The sequence below is a fragment of the Asparagus officinalis genome, chromosome 4, assembly GCF_001876935.1.
Source record: "Asparagus officinalis chromosome 4, Aspof.V1, whole genome shotgun sequence".
NCBI classification, from domain to species: Eukaryota; Viridiplantae; Streptophyta; class Magnoliopsida; order Asparagales; family Asparagaceae; genus Asparagus; species Asparagus officinalis.
Window position 1 is genome coordinate 22,143,757 of NC_033797.1, and position 16,630 is coordinate 22,160,386.

General features: G+C 33.5%; 2 protein-coding genes and 1 long non-coding RNA gene across 3 annotated transcripts; all 3 read left to right on the top strand.

The window, feature by feature from the left end:
- LOC109838340 lies at positions 11,016-12,902 on the top strand. Its single transcript, XM_020406791.1, has 2 exons — positions 11,016-11,442; positions 11,512-12,902. The coding sequence occupies exons 1-2, from the start codon at positions 11,016-11,018 to the stop codon at positions 12,900-12,902; spliced, it is 1,818 nt and encodes a 605-aa protein (XP_020262380.1).
- LOC109838341 (ATP-dependent DNA helicase pif1-like) lies at positions 13,140-14,939 on the top strand. Its single transcript, XM_020406792.1, has one exon. The coding sequence runs from the start codon at positions 13,140-13,142 to the stop codon at positions 14,937-14,939; it is 1,800 nt and encodes a 599-aa protein (XP_020262381.1).
- On the top strand, positions 15,319-16,426 carry LOC109839785. The gene is made up of 3 exons (XR_002246744.1): positions 15,319-15,485; positions 16,004-16,268; positions 16,349-16,426. It is a non-coding gene; the product is annotated as an uncharacterized LOC109839785 (long non-coding RNA).

Genomic DNA, 16,630 nt, shown 5'->3' on the forward strand with positions numbered 1-16,630 from the left:
GTTATTCTCTCATTATATTTTTATGAGAGGTTCAAATTTTAACATAGCCATTTTTATTTATGCAAAAATTTTCTTTAATGTTCTCAACTTTATTTCTTCCTGGCTTATCTTTCTATGATGCATCACTTTTGTGAGTCTGTGACTTTACTGTAGCACTCTATTTCACTGAATTGTTACTTTAACTTTGTTCACTTTTGCTAAAATTGAAATTATGCACATTGTGCATGAAGGGGATTTTTTGAATACTTGTTTTAAGTTCTGATGCTTCTTTTTATTCTATGATTAATTACTTATTTGACAACTCATGCTACTCTTTTTTTATTTGAAGTATGTATTTTTCTGTGACTACCTTGAAATGACCAAACTGAACCAAACTTCCTTATATGATTTCATATTTCAAGTTGAAAAATTTCAGAAGGATACTAAGAATATACATTACATTTAGTTCAATTCTCGATACCATCTTCCACATGTGTTCAGAGATGACTGCTTTTTATGGTCTGTTTGTTATTTTTAGATTTGCTTGGTACCATGAGGAAATGAAATTATTCCATGAGTTTTTCTGAACTATGAGTGATACTTCAAGGCCTTTCATTCTAAGTGTCCATATGAGTATGTTAGTGCTAGAGTCTAACAGTAGAAATGGATCATAATAACCAAGTACTATAGTTTAACAATAGAAAGCCAGTACAGTATTAGGACAAGAAATATACAGCAGTAGATAAATGGTCATTGCTTTTCAGCATAGAACAAAAAGAAAAATATATTAACAAAATACCTGGACTACAACAGAAAACTTATTCCAAGGTGAGCTTACATTTATTTTAGTGGAAGTTTAACCATATAAGTTTTAATGTAAATAATAAGCAACAGAGTTAATAGAAATGTATAATGTTCGTAAAATTTTTATTCCTTATAACAGTTTGATGTGGCTATAGTCAGAAGTAAACAATATCTATAGTTTAATAAATCTATTGTGAATTGCTTTGTGTAACTACAACACATAACTTCAGATGTCTCTACACCTACAAGAAACCTCGCCATATGAAAGAATGCCAAATATCTGCACGGGGATAGGACATGTTTCTAAAATCTTTTAACTCCGATAAAGATTTATCAGGTTAATAATATTTGATCCCTGAAGAATAAAGATAGATTGGTGTAGAGCCGAAAAGTAATTGCAAGCAAAGAGACAAGTGGTGGCCAAATATGAAGAGCCCATGTGAAACATTTGATTGCTAAACCTGTATAGCACAGGAGGCAAGTGAATTGACCCTTTGACCCCTGCATTTTGACAGGGAATTGCTCTGCAGATTCATAATTAGGCTAGGAAACAAATGGGGAAAGATATATATGTTGACCCTATAGTTTTGATGATGATTTAGCAAACAATTTATTACTAATAAGTTTTCTAGTGTTTTGTGTTTATGCTCTCTTTTCAGGCATTTCAACACACGTCAATCAGTGTTAAAGATTCAAGTTCATTTGCGTGGATTTACCTAGGTATATGTTTGGTTTACTTACATATATTGTATGATTATATCTAAGCTCAATATATATACACTTAACACGATTTTTGACGTTTTCTATCATATAGATGATTTTTCATTAAACGTTGTTAAAATACTTTATCTCATGTTTACAGCTCTATCGCATGTTTACACCTCTTTCGTACTTCATTATATACATATATTACATGCACAATATATATATGAATATTTACAAGTCCTATATCAACTTTCACTTTCATAAAAATACAAGTTTTCTAAGCAGTTTTCAAAAACAAGTAGTTTTCACAAACGAAAATTGTTTTTCCAAAAATTCCTTTTCAAACATGTTTATTTCATCATTTAGAAACTTTCCCCAAAGTTTTACTATTTTTGGATGTGATTTGATATTTTTAACAAATTTTTAAAACTGCCCAAAACCTGTCAGTATTGCCTATATCAGTTTTCGGTCGACCGACCCGGTCGACCGACAGTGGTTTTTTGAGCTCATACTCGCGGTCGACCGCACCGATCGACTGAGAGAATTTTCGGTCGACCGAATATTCCGTCGGTCGACCGCCAGCTCTAAACCCTCATTATCTGAGCTTTTGAGCTTAGCGGTCGACCGGACCGGTCAACCGCCGAGGTGTCAGAACCTGTGTAACGGCTAGTTTTTCTGTCTGTTTTCAAACTGGGTTTTTGGTCTTTTTACTTACAGCTTTATATTCTCATATTATATTGTGGGTTGTGGTGTGGGATTTAGTGAGTGTGAGCTTCATTGTGTTCTCACTTGTTAATTGAGAACAAATCATTGTATTTAACTTTTATTTGTGAGAATCACTTGTAATACACTTGTACACCGAGAGAAGTGTGAGGAGAGAGAGACGGGGTCAAATCCAATAGGAGTGGCGTCGATTGACGAACCTAGGGAGAGGTTGTAATCGAGCACTTGAGGAGGAGGACACGGGCTAGATTCCTACACTTAGTGTGTAAAGTGTGATTGTTGAGTGATTGTGTAGTGTGAGAGTTTTCGGTGAACTTGTAAACCGAGTGTGTAGAAGTTCCGGCTTCCAAACCGGATTGTGATAGTGGATATCTCCTCGAGGTGAGGAGCGGGGACGTAGGTCGTGGGGACCGAACCTCGTAAACATATCGTGTGTTTGTGTTTTGCTTGTCTCACATTTTATTTGTGCATATTCTTATTATTCTTATTGTTCTTATTGTTCATATCTATCTCTTGCAAGAACATATTGATCAACATAATTTTAATTGCTATTAATTGGGATTAGATTATCATAAGACCCTAATCACCCCCCCCCTCTAGGGTCTAACAATTGGTATCAGAGCTTGGTGCTCTTTGATTTAAGGACTAACCGCCTTGAGTTAAAGATCCAAGTTATTGTATTAGTGCTAATCTAATTTTGATTAATTGTGCTTCTTGCATTTCATCTCTATGGATATGAATGATTCATCTTGCTTAGGATATGCTATTAATATTGCTCCTCGTTTGGATATTTTTCCTTATGCTCAATGGCGTATTAGATTCAAACTTTTCGTTCAATCTAATCAATTGTTCAATCTAATCAATTTGATTTGTGGGAAATTATTGAGGATGGTTATGTTATTCCCATCTTGGAAAAATCCAAATGGTGTGATAATGATAAAAGATTGTTTAACATGAACAAGCTTTTGCTAGGATTTTTGATTAGCGCTTTTCACTCATCGTTTTCTAACAAATTTGCTAATTTTGATAGTGCTTACGCTTTATGGAAACTTATTGAAGCACATGAAGGAAAATTGGAGGCTATTCAACAAGAGTTGGAAAATCCCGCTTTAAGCTCTAAGGAAGCCTCATCCCCATGTACAATACCACTAGGTGATAACCCTAGTGAGGTATGCGATAACGATGATATTCTTACTTTTGATGAACTTGCTCTTGAATTTGAAAAATTACACAATAGCTATATTGATGTAAAAAGTAAGTATGTTAATATAAAATCTATTCATGAAACACTAGCTACTAAGTTTAATTTTATTGCAAATGAAAATATAATTCTTAAAGAATGCAATGAAAATTTGAAAATTGAAAATGCTAGTTTGCTTCATGAAAAACGTGATGCTATGTTAGAAGTAGATAAGTTGAAATCTATGATGAGTAATCTTGTTTATTCTACTTCTAGTAGCAATGCTTGTATGCACAATGATGAGTTGAATCAAATGAGAAAAAGGATATCTACTTTAGATTCAACACTAAACACTTGTATTGCTAATAATAAAAAGCTTATGGACTTATGGGCAAAGTTCAATGTTAATTCTTCTAAGAAACCTATTCACTATGCACATATGTATGACAAAATTCACAAATGTTCTATTTGCGGTCTTAAAGGCCATTTAACTCAATTTTGTCATAATGCACCAAAAATTGACAATCCTACACATGATTGTGCATCCCATCAAGCTTCTTCATCACATACACATGTACACATACATAGTGTAAATCATAAACATGCTCATGTGTATAAATGTGATTATTATGATCGTTTTGGTCATTTGGCCATGTTTTGTTTCGATTTGAAAAGAAATTTTCGTTTGCAAAATAATTACAAAGAAAAATCTATTTTTGCAAATGAACCACGTGCATTCCATTTTGGTCAACGTAAACCATTCAAACCTCTACATTGCACAAATTGCAATCATATGGGTCACGTTTACAATTTTTGCTTTGATCGTATCGGTGCACAAAATACGCCCAAACGGGTTCATAACCCTAGGGCCTTGGATTTAAATGCTAGGGGTCATGTCCCAAGTTCTAGTGGTACCAAAATGATTTGGGTACCAAAAAGACTTATATAGTATTTCTTTTGTTTTTGATGGTTTGTTTTGTTTTTGTTCTTATTTTGAATAATTTTTTTAGCTTTGTATGACAAATTATACTCTTTATGTTAAAAATAAATTATTTGTATGTTTTTATAATTAAAAACACTTATATATATATCTTATAAAACTTTTAGTATTTTATAAATCAAATTTCCAAAAGGTCTATATTATAAAAACTCTCAAAACAAATTTCCAAAATAAACTGTGTTTTTCATTTTCTCGCGGTCGACCGACCCGGTCGACCGAAGGTCTCTCTGTAATTGTTCCGGTCGACCACGTCGGTCGACCGAATTGAAAATTCTACAGCAGCGTTGTTTTTGACTTAACGGGTTTCGGTTTTATTGGGTATTTGTTTTGAACCCGTCTTGTTCATCACCATTAATCCTTCTCCTGGATCAATCCCAGCCGTTCCCTCATCATCTCCTTGACCCGACTCTTCTCTTTCCCCTCATTTCGAAATATTTCCCCAATCTATTCGGTTTTTCCCACGGTCGCCTGCTTCTATCATCCGCCGATCTCAAATAGGTTTTTCCTCATCAAATTCATCTGGGATTTTGCTAGGTAACGATCTCTTTCCTATCTATTTGATCTTATGTCATTAATCTAGTGCTTATTCTTCTTAATCTAGGGTTTCTATTTTAGGGCAGTTTGTTAATTTGCTCTAAATTCTTTATTGTTTACAGGAAATTGATAATTTCTTTTATCTATCATGCCTCCTAAGCCCTCCAAAAAGAGATCTAAACCTGAAACTAGTTCCTCCTCTATAAAAGCTTCACATTATGAGGATTATCTGCTTTTTAAATCTCTTGTTAGGAAATATAGGGAATTGTGTAAATTGAAAATTCTCCAAACTAGGTATATCAAATATCCTGAGCTATTCATGTATGATACTCAGTCTATCCTTTGTAATGTTGGGTTAGATAGACTGCTAGATGAGGTATATAAAGTTTCTTTCTATCCTTTTTTAGTTTATCTGTTTTATGCCAATCTGTCCACATCATCCTCTGCTGATCGTAGTTTGACCATTACCTCATCTGTGAAAAATATTGCAATATCTTTTTTTGCTAACGAACTTGCTGAGATTCTTGAAATCCTAACAGGTGACGTTAATCTCATGTCTATTGATCTTAGTGATCCTGTTGTCAACCAACTAATGTTTAAACCCGGATTTTCTTATCCTATGAACAACAATTCACTTAATCCAATTGCCAAACTTATTGCTAGAATTGTTGCTCAAAACTTGATTCCTAAGACCGGTAGTTTTGATCACTTTGCTTCTGATAAGATTAATGATGTTTATGCCATTTTTGCCAAAATCAAAGTAGATTGGGCAACTGTCTTTGTCAATAACATGGCATCAAAGCATACAAAGTTTCTACCTTTTGGCTCCTTTCTCACTCTCATCTTTCAACACTTCAATGTTGACCTCACCAATGAAACCAAGATTGAATCTAAGAGAGATTTCTTTGATAAGGTTTCCCTTTCTAGAATGCAGATGTCCATTGACTCCACTCCTTCATCATCTTCTCGCTCCCGTTCTAGAGCCTCTACCTCTTCCACTTCTGATATTTGTGACCTTCTGGATCGCCTTGAGACTCAGTACTCAAGTGTTCAGAAGCAAGTCACGTCTATTCAGAGGGATGTTAGGACTATTCTTTCCTTTCAGCGTCAGTCTCTCGGGATTCCGGATCCCTCTTCTACCTCTGAGTCTGATTCTAAGGAGGCTCATGCTGAAGGATCAGGATCTTCTGATGACGATGGTGATGGTGGTGATGATGATGGTGATGATGATGAGTGATCTTGCTGTTTATTGGAGTTTGTTTTTGTGATCTCTATGTTGATGGTGCTGTTTCATTTTGAGTTAGAAAACTTGACATTTATGTTTTTAGTTTGAGTGTAATAACTCTATATCAGTATGGTTTTTATGTGACTTTTCATGTATGATTTGCTATCTTGTGGACGAATCTATGTTTATGCAAAACTATGTTGTTTCTAATGCTTATGTGATGTTTTGTGACTTATTGTGTTTAGTTTATTTCTTCTATGAATCAATGCATGGTTGAAACAACATTCATGTCTTGGTGTGTGGAAAATAAGTTGCTTATCATGAGTTCTTTGTACTGTTTATGATTGTTTTGTTTGCTTAGCTCCTTTACATACTCTTTAGTGTCATTTATTCTATTTGACAGGGGGAGCTTTTGGCATATATTACTTTATTTTTATATCTCTGTGCTCATAAGCAGGGGGAGCATTGCTCCTATTTTTCATTTTTCCCTTTTTGATGTTGTCAAAGGGGGAGAAAAATCCACACATAGCTCACATACTTATTCCATATATGGTTTATGGAATCATTCATGAATGGTTTATCTATGTTTGGCTTATATGTGGGTTATCAATTTATGTTTCATATAAAATTGTTTGCCATCATCAAAAAGAGGGAGATTGTTGACCCTATAGTTTTGATGATGATTTAGCAAACAATTTATTACTAATAAGTTTTCTAGTATTTTGTGTTTATGCTCTCTTTTCAGGTATTTCAACACACGTCAATCAGTGTTAAAGATTCAAGTTCATTTACGTGGATTTACCTAGGTATATGTTTGGTTTACTTACATATATTGTATGATTATATCTAAGCTCAATATATATACACTTAACACGATTTTTGACGTTTTCTATCATATAGGATGATTCTGCACGTTAAACGTGTTAAGAGTATGCTTCGTATCCATGTTTACAGGCGTCTTGTCGTGTATTCTATCGTAGTATACAGGTATGAGCGAGTACATGAACAAGTCAGGGTATATATGACAGTAGGTTTGACAATCCTAGTAGTCAACTTTCACTTTCATAAAAATATAAGTTTCTAAGGCATGTTTTCAAAAAAAGTAGTTTTCAGCAAAACGAAATAATTGTTTTTCCAAGAGCAAGTGTCCTTTGCGCGAAGACATGGTGTGTTTACTTCATCATCTCGTAGAAAGCTTTCCCAACAGTTGTTATTCATTCCTTGGATGTGATCGTGTCGGGCACCGGCTCAGTTTTAACGAATTTTCAAGACTGCCACAACGGCTCAGGTATTGGCCTATATCAGGTTTGTCGTCGACCGGCCCGGCGTCGATCCGACATGGCTTTTTGAAGCTCGATTGTCTTCGCGGTCGACCGCACGGTCGACTCGACGAGAAATTTCCGGTCGACCAAAAATTCTGGTCGTCGACGCCCAACTCTAAACCTTTTTCTTTGAGTCTTTTGTGCTTCGGCGGATCGGACCGGACGCGGTCGACCGCCCGAACGGTCAGACATGTACAACAGCTAGTTTGCAAACGGTTTTTTATTGGTCTTTTGCCTACTTTATAGCTATTTTATTGGGATGCCTATATATATACCACATTGCTGCTCTTCTTCTATAGAACTAAGAAATCCAAGTTTGTGTTTAACAAAATTCCTAAGTGTGTTTAAGACCTGTTTAAGGTTGATTTCATTAATCAGTTTTCAAGAGAAGTTTTTCTACAACAAGAAGAGGCCTTCAAATTCTATTGAGATCGTCATTTCTTCAGCTCTTCTTATTCATTGAGAAGTTTTCTAAACTCTTTCCTATATAGCTTATTATTTCACTTTCATTTGATTAGCTATATTTATTGAGTTATAGTTATTGAGTTTCATTCACTATTGTCACACACACTTATTGAGCTTAATATTCTCATATTATATATTGTGGGTTGTGGGGTGTGATTTAGTGAGTGTGAGCTTCCTTGAGTTCTCACTTGTTATTTGAGAACAAATCATTGTATTTAACTTTTATTTGTGAGAATCACTTGTAATACACTTGTACACCGAGAGAAGTGTGAGGAGAGAGAGACGGGGTCAAATCCAATAGGAGTGGCGTCGATTGACGAACCTAGGGAGAGGTTGTAATCGAGCACTTGAGGAGGAGGACACAGGCTAGGTTCCTACACTTAGTGTGTAAAGTGTAATTGTTGAGTGATTGTGTAGTGTGTGAGTTTTCGGTGAACTTGTAAACCGAGTGTGTAGAAGTTCCGGCTTCCAAACCGGATTGTGATAGTGGATATATCCTCGAGGTGAGGAGCGGGGACGTAGGTCGTGGGGACTGAACCTCGTGAACATATCGTGTGTTTGTGTTTTGCTTGTCTCATATTTTATTTGTGCATATTCTTATTGCTCTTATTGTTCATATCTATCTCTTGCAAGAATATATTGATCTATATAATTTTAATTAGGATTTTAATTGGGATTAGATTAGCATAAGACCCTAATCACCCCCCTCTAGGGTCTAACAATATAAACTACTTGTGTTCTTCCTGTTTTCCAAGTGCGTATTATCAAGTAAATGGCTAAATCAAATAAAATGATGACTATTTAACGAAATGGCAAGAATTTTCCATATCTTTACGAGAGAGACCTGTAGAAGTGCTCTGTCATCATCATTCACATAGCCCAATTGCTGGATGGAGATAATGACTTCAAGAATAGTATGTGATATTGAGGCTTGTAATGTTATTTCCCTCATCTGTGATGCTGATTTTTAGTTTGTGATTTCAGTTTTGATTTATTTTCTAATTAGGTATATCAATTCTGATTTCATCAATCTAATATCAAAGATTGCCCATGCAAAGCAAAGAGAGATTGCATTTAATAATTTATTTTTATCTGATTCTGATTTGGTTCAGAATTAGAGAGGAGAACAAACCCTTGGATGATTGGAAATTATGCAACCATAGTTTCTCTTTTTTAAGTTGATCTGTGCATAGTAGTTCCCTTGGATGATTGGAAACTATGAATTAATTACATCGCCGTTTCTCTGATTTGGTTTGGAATCGGATAGGAGAAAGATTTGGGTTGTCTTTGATTTGGTTCTGGAATCGGAGAATCACAAATGATAGAGTTTAGTTTTTTTTAGGTTGTGATTTCGGTTGTGATTTTTTTCCTAAATTAGGTATTAGGTATATCAATTCTACTTTGATCAATCTAATATCAATTGCATAACCAATAGATTAAAGATATGAATATGTTTTGTAACCATTACTTGAGAAAACCTGTTCCTTGAGTAATTATGTATGTTGTGAAAACCTGTTGTGCAATTCTCACGTAAATAATTTAACATTTTTTTAATTATGTACGTTGTCTCTGAATAATTATGTATGTTTTGTCTCTGAGTAATTATATATGTTTTGTAATACACTATTACGTCTAGATTAAATTATTTAACATTTTTTCATATTAATGCAGATATCCTACTTGGTTGGATTTGCCTTGTTTTTATTATTTAACATTTTTTCATATTAATGCAGATATCCTACTTGGTTGGATTTGCCTTGTTTTTTTTAAAACATTTCTAAAGTTGTCGGTGATTCAGGTTAGTTAAGCAACTTTCTTCTCTTTTCTCTTTATTTTGTTCATAGTGATGATAACTCTATTTCCTTGTATTTATCTTCTTCTACACTTAAATATTATAACTCTATTTCCTTGTATTTATCTTCTTCTACACTTAAATATTTATTATTATTATTATTATATGACTTCAAAAAAAGAATTAACCTTAGCATATGATATATTTGTGATTACTGATGCATGTATAGTTTACCAAATTTCTAAAAAAAAGCCTTAAGTACTATTGAACAACAAATAAAATATACTTATTATCTCAAATTATATTCACTGCTATACTTATGTTTAATTTAATAAATCAATAATTTAACACATTAATTTTTTTTCCCTTGTAGAAATTTACATTCTACTTCTTGGATTGCATAATCACTATACATTTGCATAAGAGTACCTTCTTCCAAATGACTTCAAACCAAGGTTTGAATTCAACATAAATATATATTATTATTGCTTTATGTGTATTTGTGTTTATTAATAGTATATTTAACACATTCTAATACATGAGAGTAGAAACACCAAATATAATCAGTTGAATGTTGATCAGAAGACAACTTACATTCAGAAGGTCATTGATAATAGTAAAAAGAGGAAAAGGAATGATATTGCTGACAGTAGTACCAATAGCAAGGGAAAACGTAAGATTGATTTGTTTTGTGGAGCGCAACAGCGAGAATATGAGCATGGAGGTTTGCATAGATTAATTTTATAATTTATTAAAATAATTACATGATTTTATATATCTAAATTTATTTAACACTAAAAACTATTATTTTTTTTCTAGGTCAAATTACACATGAACCAGTATGTTCTTTATTACATAAACTACGGACTCCAAAGTCTTGTTCATTTTGTAGAGCCAAAAAGTTTGAACATGAGCCACCAACATCCTGTTGTCACAATGGTGAAATCCACCTAGCAGATGTGAATGTTAATGATGAGTTATATGCCCTTTATACAGTACAAACCCAAGAGGCAATTGAGTTTCGAAGACAAACCAGAAAGTATAATAGCATTTTCTCATTCACATCATTTGGGGCAAGGTTTGATAGAGAACTTGCATCAAACAGAAAGGGTATTTTCACATTTAGAGCACAAGGACAAATATATCATAATCTCCCCTCTCTTATTCCAGAAGAAAATAAGCCTTCCTACTTTCAACTTTACTTTTACGATACGGAGAATGAGTTGCAAAATCGAATGGGAATATTAGATAATGCAAACATGAGTACGACTACAACTAAAAGATTGATGGATATATTAGAAGGAAACCCATATGCAAAATTTCTGCGGAAACTAAATGATTTTCCATCTCTTGAAGACTTCAAGATCATTATAAATAGAGATGCTGCAGTAGATCAACGTGTTTACAACTCGCCAACAGTGGATCAGGTTGCAGCTGTCTGGGTAGAGGGAAATAATGATAATGTTCCGTATGAGAGAGAAATAGTTATCCATTCACACTCCAGCAAGAATCATCAAGTTAAGCACTATTTTGGTTGTTATGGTCCTTTACATTATCCTTTACTCTTTCCAGGCGGAGATGTTGGATGGCACCAAAATATTAAAAGAAGGGATAAAAATGATATTCACCGGTCAAAACAAGTAAATACAATATCTCAAGTAACTCAGCAAACTTTTACATCTGCAGAAGACATATTTAAACGAGAAAGAGAAGGTAACTCATAATTAAAATTGTTTAATAATATTAAAACATTAAAAATTAACTTAACCTGCAAACTTTTAGGTGTTAAAGCACCAAAGGCGGGAAGCGTCTCATGTCGAGAATATTATTGTTACAAGTTCCAGATAAGAGACACTCGACAATCTACTGTATTAACATCGGCAGGCCGGTTGTTCCATCAATATGCTGTTGATATGTACATAAAGCTTGAAACAACAAGACTTAATTATTTTAGAAAGAAACAATCAGAAATCAGAGCAGAGTTATTCCAAGGCATAGTCGATAGTGTAGCTGCTGGAGAAGCAAAAGCATGTCAAGTCGGAAAAAGAATAGTGCTGCCATCATTATTTATTAGTGGTCCTAGAGATATGCGTCGTAGATATCTTGATGCAATGTCATTAGTACAACAATTTGGCAAACCAGATATTTTCATCACAATGACATGCAATCCTGAATGGGAAGAAATCACGGAGGAGCTACATCCAGGACAGACACATAATGATAGACCGGATCTAACCTCAAGGATATTTAGAGGAAAATTGCAAGACCTGAAAGATCAGCTATTTAAAAAGGAAATCTTTGGAAAAGTTGCTGCCCATGTTCATGTCATCGAGTTTCAAAAAAGAGGGTTGCCTCATGCACACATGTTGATTATTCTAATGGGAAAACACAAAATCGTCTCATCAGATCATTATGATAAGTACGTATCAGCAGAAATTCCAAACCAGTATGAAAATCCAATCCTATATGAACTGGTAAAAAAACATATGATGCATGGCCCTTGTGGAGAGTTAAATACGAAGAATGTTTGCATGCAAAATGGCGAGTGTAAATATCACTACCCTAGAGAGTTTTCTCCGAGATCACTACAAGCGAAAGATGCTTACCCAGTTTATAAAAGGAGCAAAAATAACAGAACAATGTTGGTTCGAAACAAAATCCTTAATAATCAATGGGTGGTACCTTATAATCCCTATTTGCTGACACGTTATAACTGTCACATCAATGTTGAAATATGCTCAGGCATAAAAGCAGTTAAATACCTTTATAAGTACATATATAAAGGCCATGATAGAGTGGCAGTAGACATTGAGTATAATGAAGGTGAAAAAGTTGTGAATGAAATCAAAAATTTCCAAGATGCAAGATGGGTATCAGCTCAGGAAGCTTTCTGGAGAATATATGAATTTCATCTTAATGAGATATTCCCGGCTGTCATTAACTTACAACTTCACATGCCAAATCATCAATATGTTTCTTATTGGAAACATCAAGACCTATCGAAATTGATTCACTTGGAACATGTCTCCAAGACGATGCTTACAGAATTTTTTACTATGTGTAAAAAAATTAAAGAAGGTAACAAGAAGAAACATGAAAAGGACCATGAAAAGGAGTTATTATATGTGGAATTTCCTGAATATTATGTTTGGGATTCAACATCAAAATCTTGAAGTCCAAGAAAACAGAGACAAGTGATAGGTCGAATAAATGGGGCTAATCCAATTGAAGGAGAGAGATATTACCTGCGACTATTGCTTACTCACGTTAGGTGTCCGACATAATTTGAGGATCTACTGACGGTCAATGGTATTCATTGCAAATCTTTCAAGCAATCAGCCCAGAAATTAGGTCTTTTGGAATCTGATGATAGCATAAGAGAGTGCTTAGATGAAGCCATCGTCTTCCAAATGCCAACAACACTTCGACGTTTGTTTGCAACTAAATTGGTTCATTGTGAGCCCACAGATGCTAAAAAATTATGGAATCAATATCTTGAATCATTATCTGAAGACTTCTCAAGGAAACCAAATGCTACTAGAGCTTCGGTGATAAATGATACTCTTCTCAATATTAACTTCTATTTAGAGAGTATGGGAAAGGATATTAAAAAATTTGATTTGCCACCTTTACAAGCAAAAAACATTACAGAGGAAGGTTCATACCCAAGAGAAATTAAAGAAGAGCTAGATGTACAAATCTCAACTGATGATCTAAATGCTGCAACAAAACTCAACTATGAACAACATACTGCATACACTACAATATTAACACGAGTTGAAGCAAATAAAAGTGGAGTTTTCTTTATTGACGGTCCAGGAGGAACTGGGAAGACTTATTTATATCGTGCTCTACTTGCCACAGTAAGATCGCAAGGTATGATAGCTCTTGCTACAGCGACATCAGGTGTCATAGCTGTAATAATGCCTGGTGGAAGAACAGCACACTCCAGATTTAAAATCAAAATCCCAACAACAGATTCATCTATGTGTGGTATATCAAAGCAAGATGGGACATCAAAACTCCTTAGAATAGCACGTCTAATAATTTGGGACGAGGCTGCTATGGCTAAACGCGTTGCAATTGAAACGTTGGATAGAACACTAAGAGATTTAATGGATCAAGATGAACCATTTGGCGGAAAAGTAATTGTATTTGGTGGTGATTTCAGACAAGTTTTACCAGTGGTGCCTCGCTCAACAAGATCACAAACTATCAAAGAAAGTTTAGTAAGCTCACATTTATGGAGAAAAATGATCAAACTACAACTTTCAAAAAATATGAGAGCAAAATCAAGTTTAGTGAGCTCACATTTATGGAGAAAAATGATCAAACTACAACTTTCAAAAAATATGAGAGCAAAATCAGACACAGCATTCAGTGAATTTCTTCTTAGGATTGGGAATGGAGATGAACCAACAGTGACACAGGATCTCATAAAACTACCTAATGCAATGTTGATCCAGAATCAAGGTGATGAGCTACCGGAAGATTCTCTCATAAATTCAATTTTTCCATCTTTAGACGAAAATTTCAAGTCTATTGACTATATGAAAGATAGAGCTATCCTTGCAACAAAAAATGAATATGTTGACATGTTAAATGATAGACTAATAAAAAGGTTTCCAGGAGAAGGAAAAGAATTCTATAGCTTTGATGAAGCAGTTGATGACACTAATCATCATTACCAAGAAGAATTTTTGAACACTCTGCTCCCTAATGGACTACCGCCACACAAGCTAATGTTCAAAAAATATTGTCCAATTATTTTACTAAGGAACTTGGATCCAACTAATGGACTGTGCAACGGTACACGAATGATATGTCAAGATTTTAACTACAATGTAATTCAAGCTAAAATCACAATGGGCCAACATGCTGGGAAAGAAGTTTTCTTGCCAAGAATACCATTGTCACCAGCAGAAGATGAAGGATTACCATTCAAGCTCAAACGCAAACAATTTCCCATAAGATTATGTTTTGCAATGACAATTAATAAATCCCAAGGGCAAACAATACCTAACGTATGTATTTATCTACATGAACCAGTGTTCTCTCATGGGCAATTATATGTTGCTTTATCACGTGGTACTTCTATGATGACAACCAAGGTCTTAATAACATCAGATGGAAAATTTGCAGAAGAGGAACAATACACAAAAAATGTTGTATACAAGGAAGTTCTCCAGCCAAAGGACCACGAGGAATAATTCAAATGACCAATAACATTTTTAGCCAAAGGACCACGAGGAATAATTCAAATGACCAATAACATTTTTGAAGGTTAGGAATTTATTATATAATAAGTAGATACAATTTTTATTAAAGTTTTTTTCTTAAAAATAAAAAAAATTACAATTCATTATTTCATCATTCAATCTGTTCGTTCAAAATCATGTACTACTCAAAATTAAAATAACTCTAAACATTGTAAATAATATTATTAATTAATAAATTCAAATTACTATAATTAGTGTCACATCTTTGATATAGAAATAGTCTCATTTAATTTTCTTTTGAGTTTATTTAGTACTTCAGATGTGTTGTTATTTATATATAACAAACTATTCAAAATCTTGCAGGAACAATGACATCCACCAACGAAGCACCAATTCCACACATCCAAATACGCCAACTAAAAAAATTTCCAAAGAGAGTGGACCATTCATGTTGTTATCCTAAGAACTATTGAGTCATCTTATGAGAACAACAAAGGATCAGGAAAACTACTAAAAATAATTTTTGCCGACTCAGAGGTAATGTAGCAAAATTCTACATGCTATAATTCTGTTGATATTTGTTGATACTTATTCTTAAATAAAGTAATACATACAATGTTTAAGTACAATATGCATCATTTTTTATCATGCCATAGCAATCGTTATTTTAAATCTATGCAGAGCCTTCTCAATTTTTTAAAAATTTATAAATTATAAATATAAATTAAATTATAATTGTTGATGCTTATTCTTATATTAATTATTTTCACCTTACTATGTATATGATCATATAAAAAAAATAAGGTTACCTTCAATAACATGTAACTTTATATAAATAAGGTTAGTTTTGTTGATGAGTTAAAAGGTAATTTTTTTAGACCCGAAGATTATGGATACCTTTCAATAAAATCTAGAGAATGGTTATTTTAAAGTTTACCACATAAAACTACATTTATACATAACTTACGTCATCTATTACTTATCTTATTTATCTTAGGCTTAAATGAATGTTAATGTATTAGTTATTTGTGAGATAATATTAGTAATATTTGCAGGGGAAAAAAATACAAGGTATTATGTTTGGAGAAACTATTGAAATGTATAAGCACATGCTTCAGAAGAATCATGTTCTTTACATCTCAAATGGAGAAGTCAAACTAATAAACCCGCTTTATGGAAATGTACATGAGTCAATTGAGTTGACATTGACTAAAAACATTTCTATCAAAGAATCAAATGCAAAGTTTCAATTTGATAAGATATTGAACAACTTTATCTCAATCAAAGAGGCAATTTCCAACGAGAATACAAGGAATATAAGTAAGTATTTCTAAACACCTTTTATTTTTAGTTTAAAAATTTATAAATGAATTTTCAACTTATTATAAATTTATGTGCAGATGTTCTTGCAATGATAGCAAATGTCAAGCCTATGATCAAGTACGTTACAAGATATAATAAGGCGGACACAAGGCGGGACATCATTATAGTTGACAAAGAGTATACATGCATGCTTTTATTTCACAATAAATTATTTATTCAAAATATAATATATTAACCTAAAATTGTCTAACTTTTCTTACACAGTGAGATAACATTGTCTGTAACTTTATTCGGAGATTTAGCTGGTAATGAAGGTTCAATGATTGAAGGAAATATGCATGAGACAACTATAATAGCGC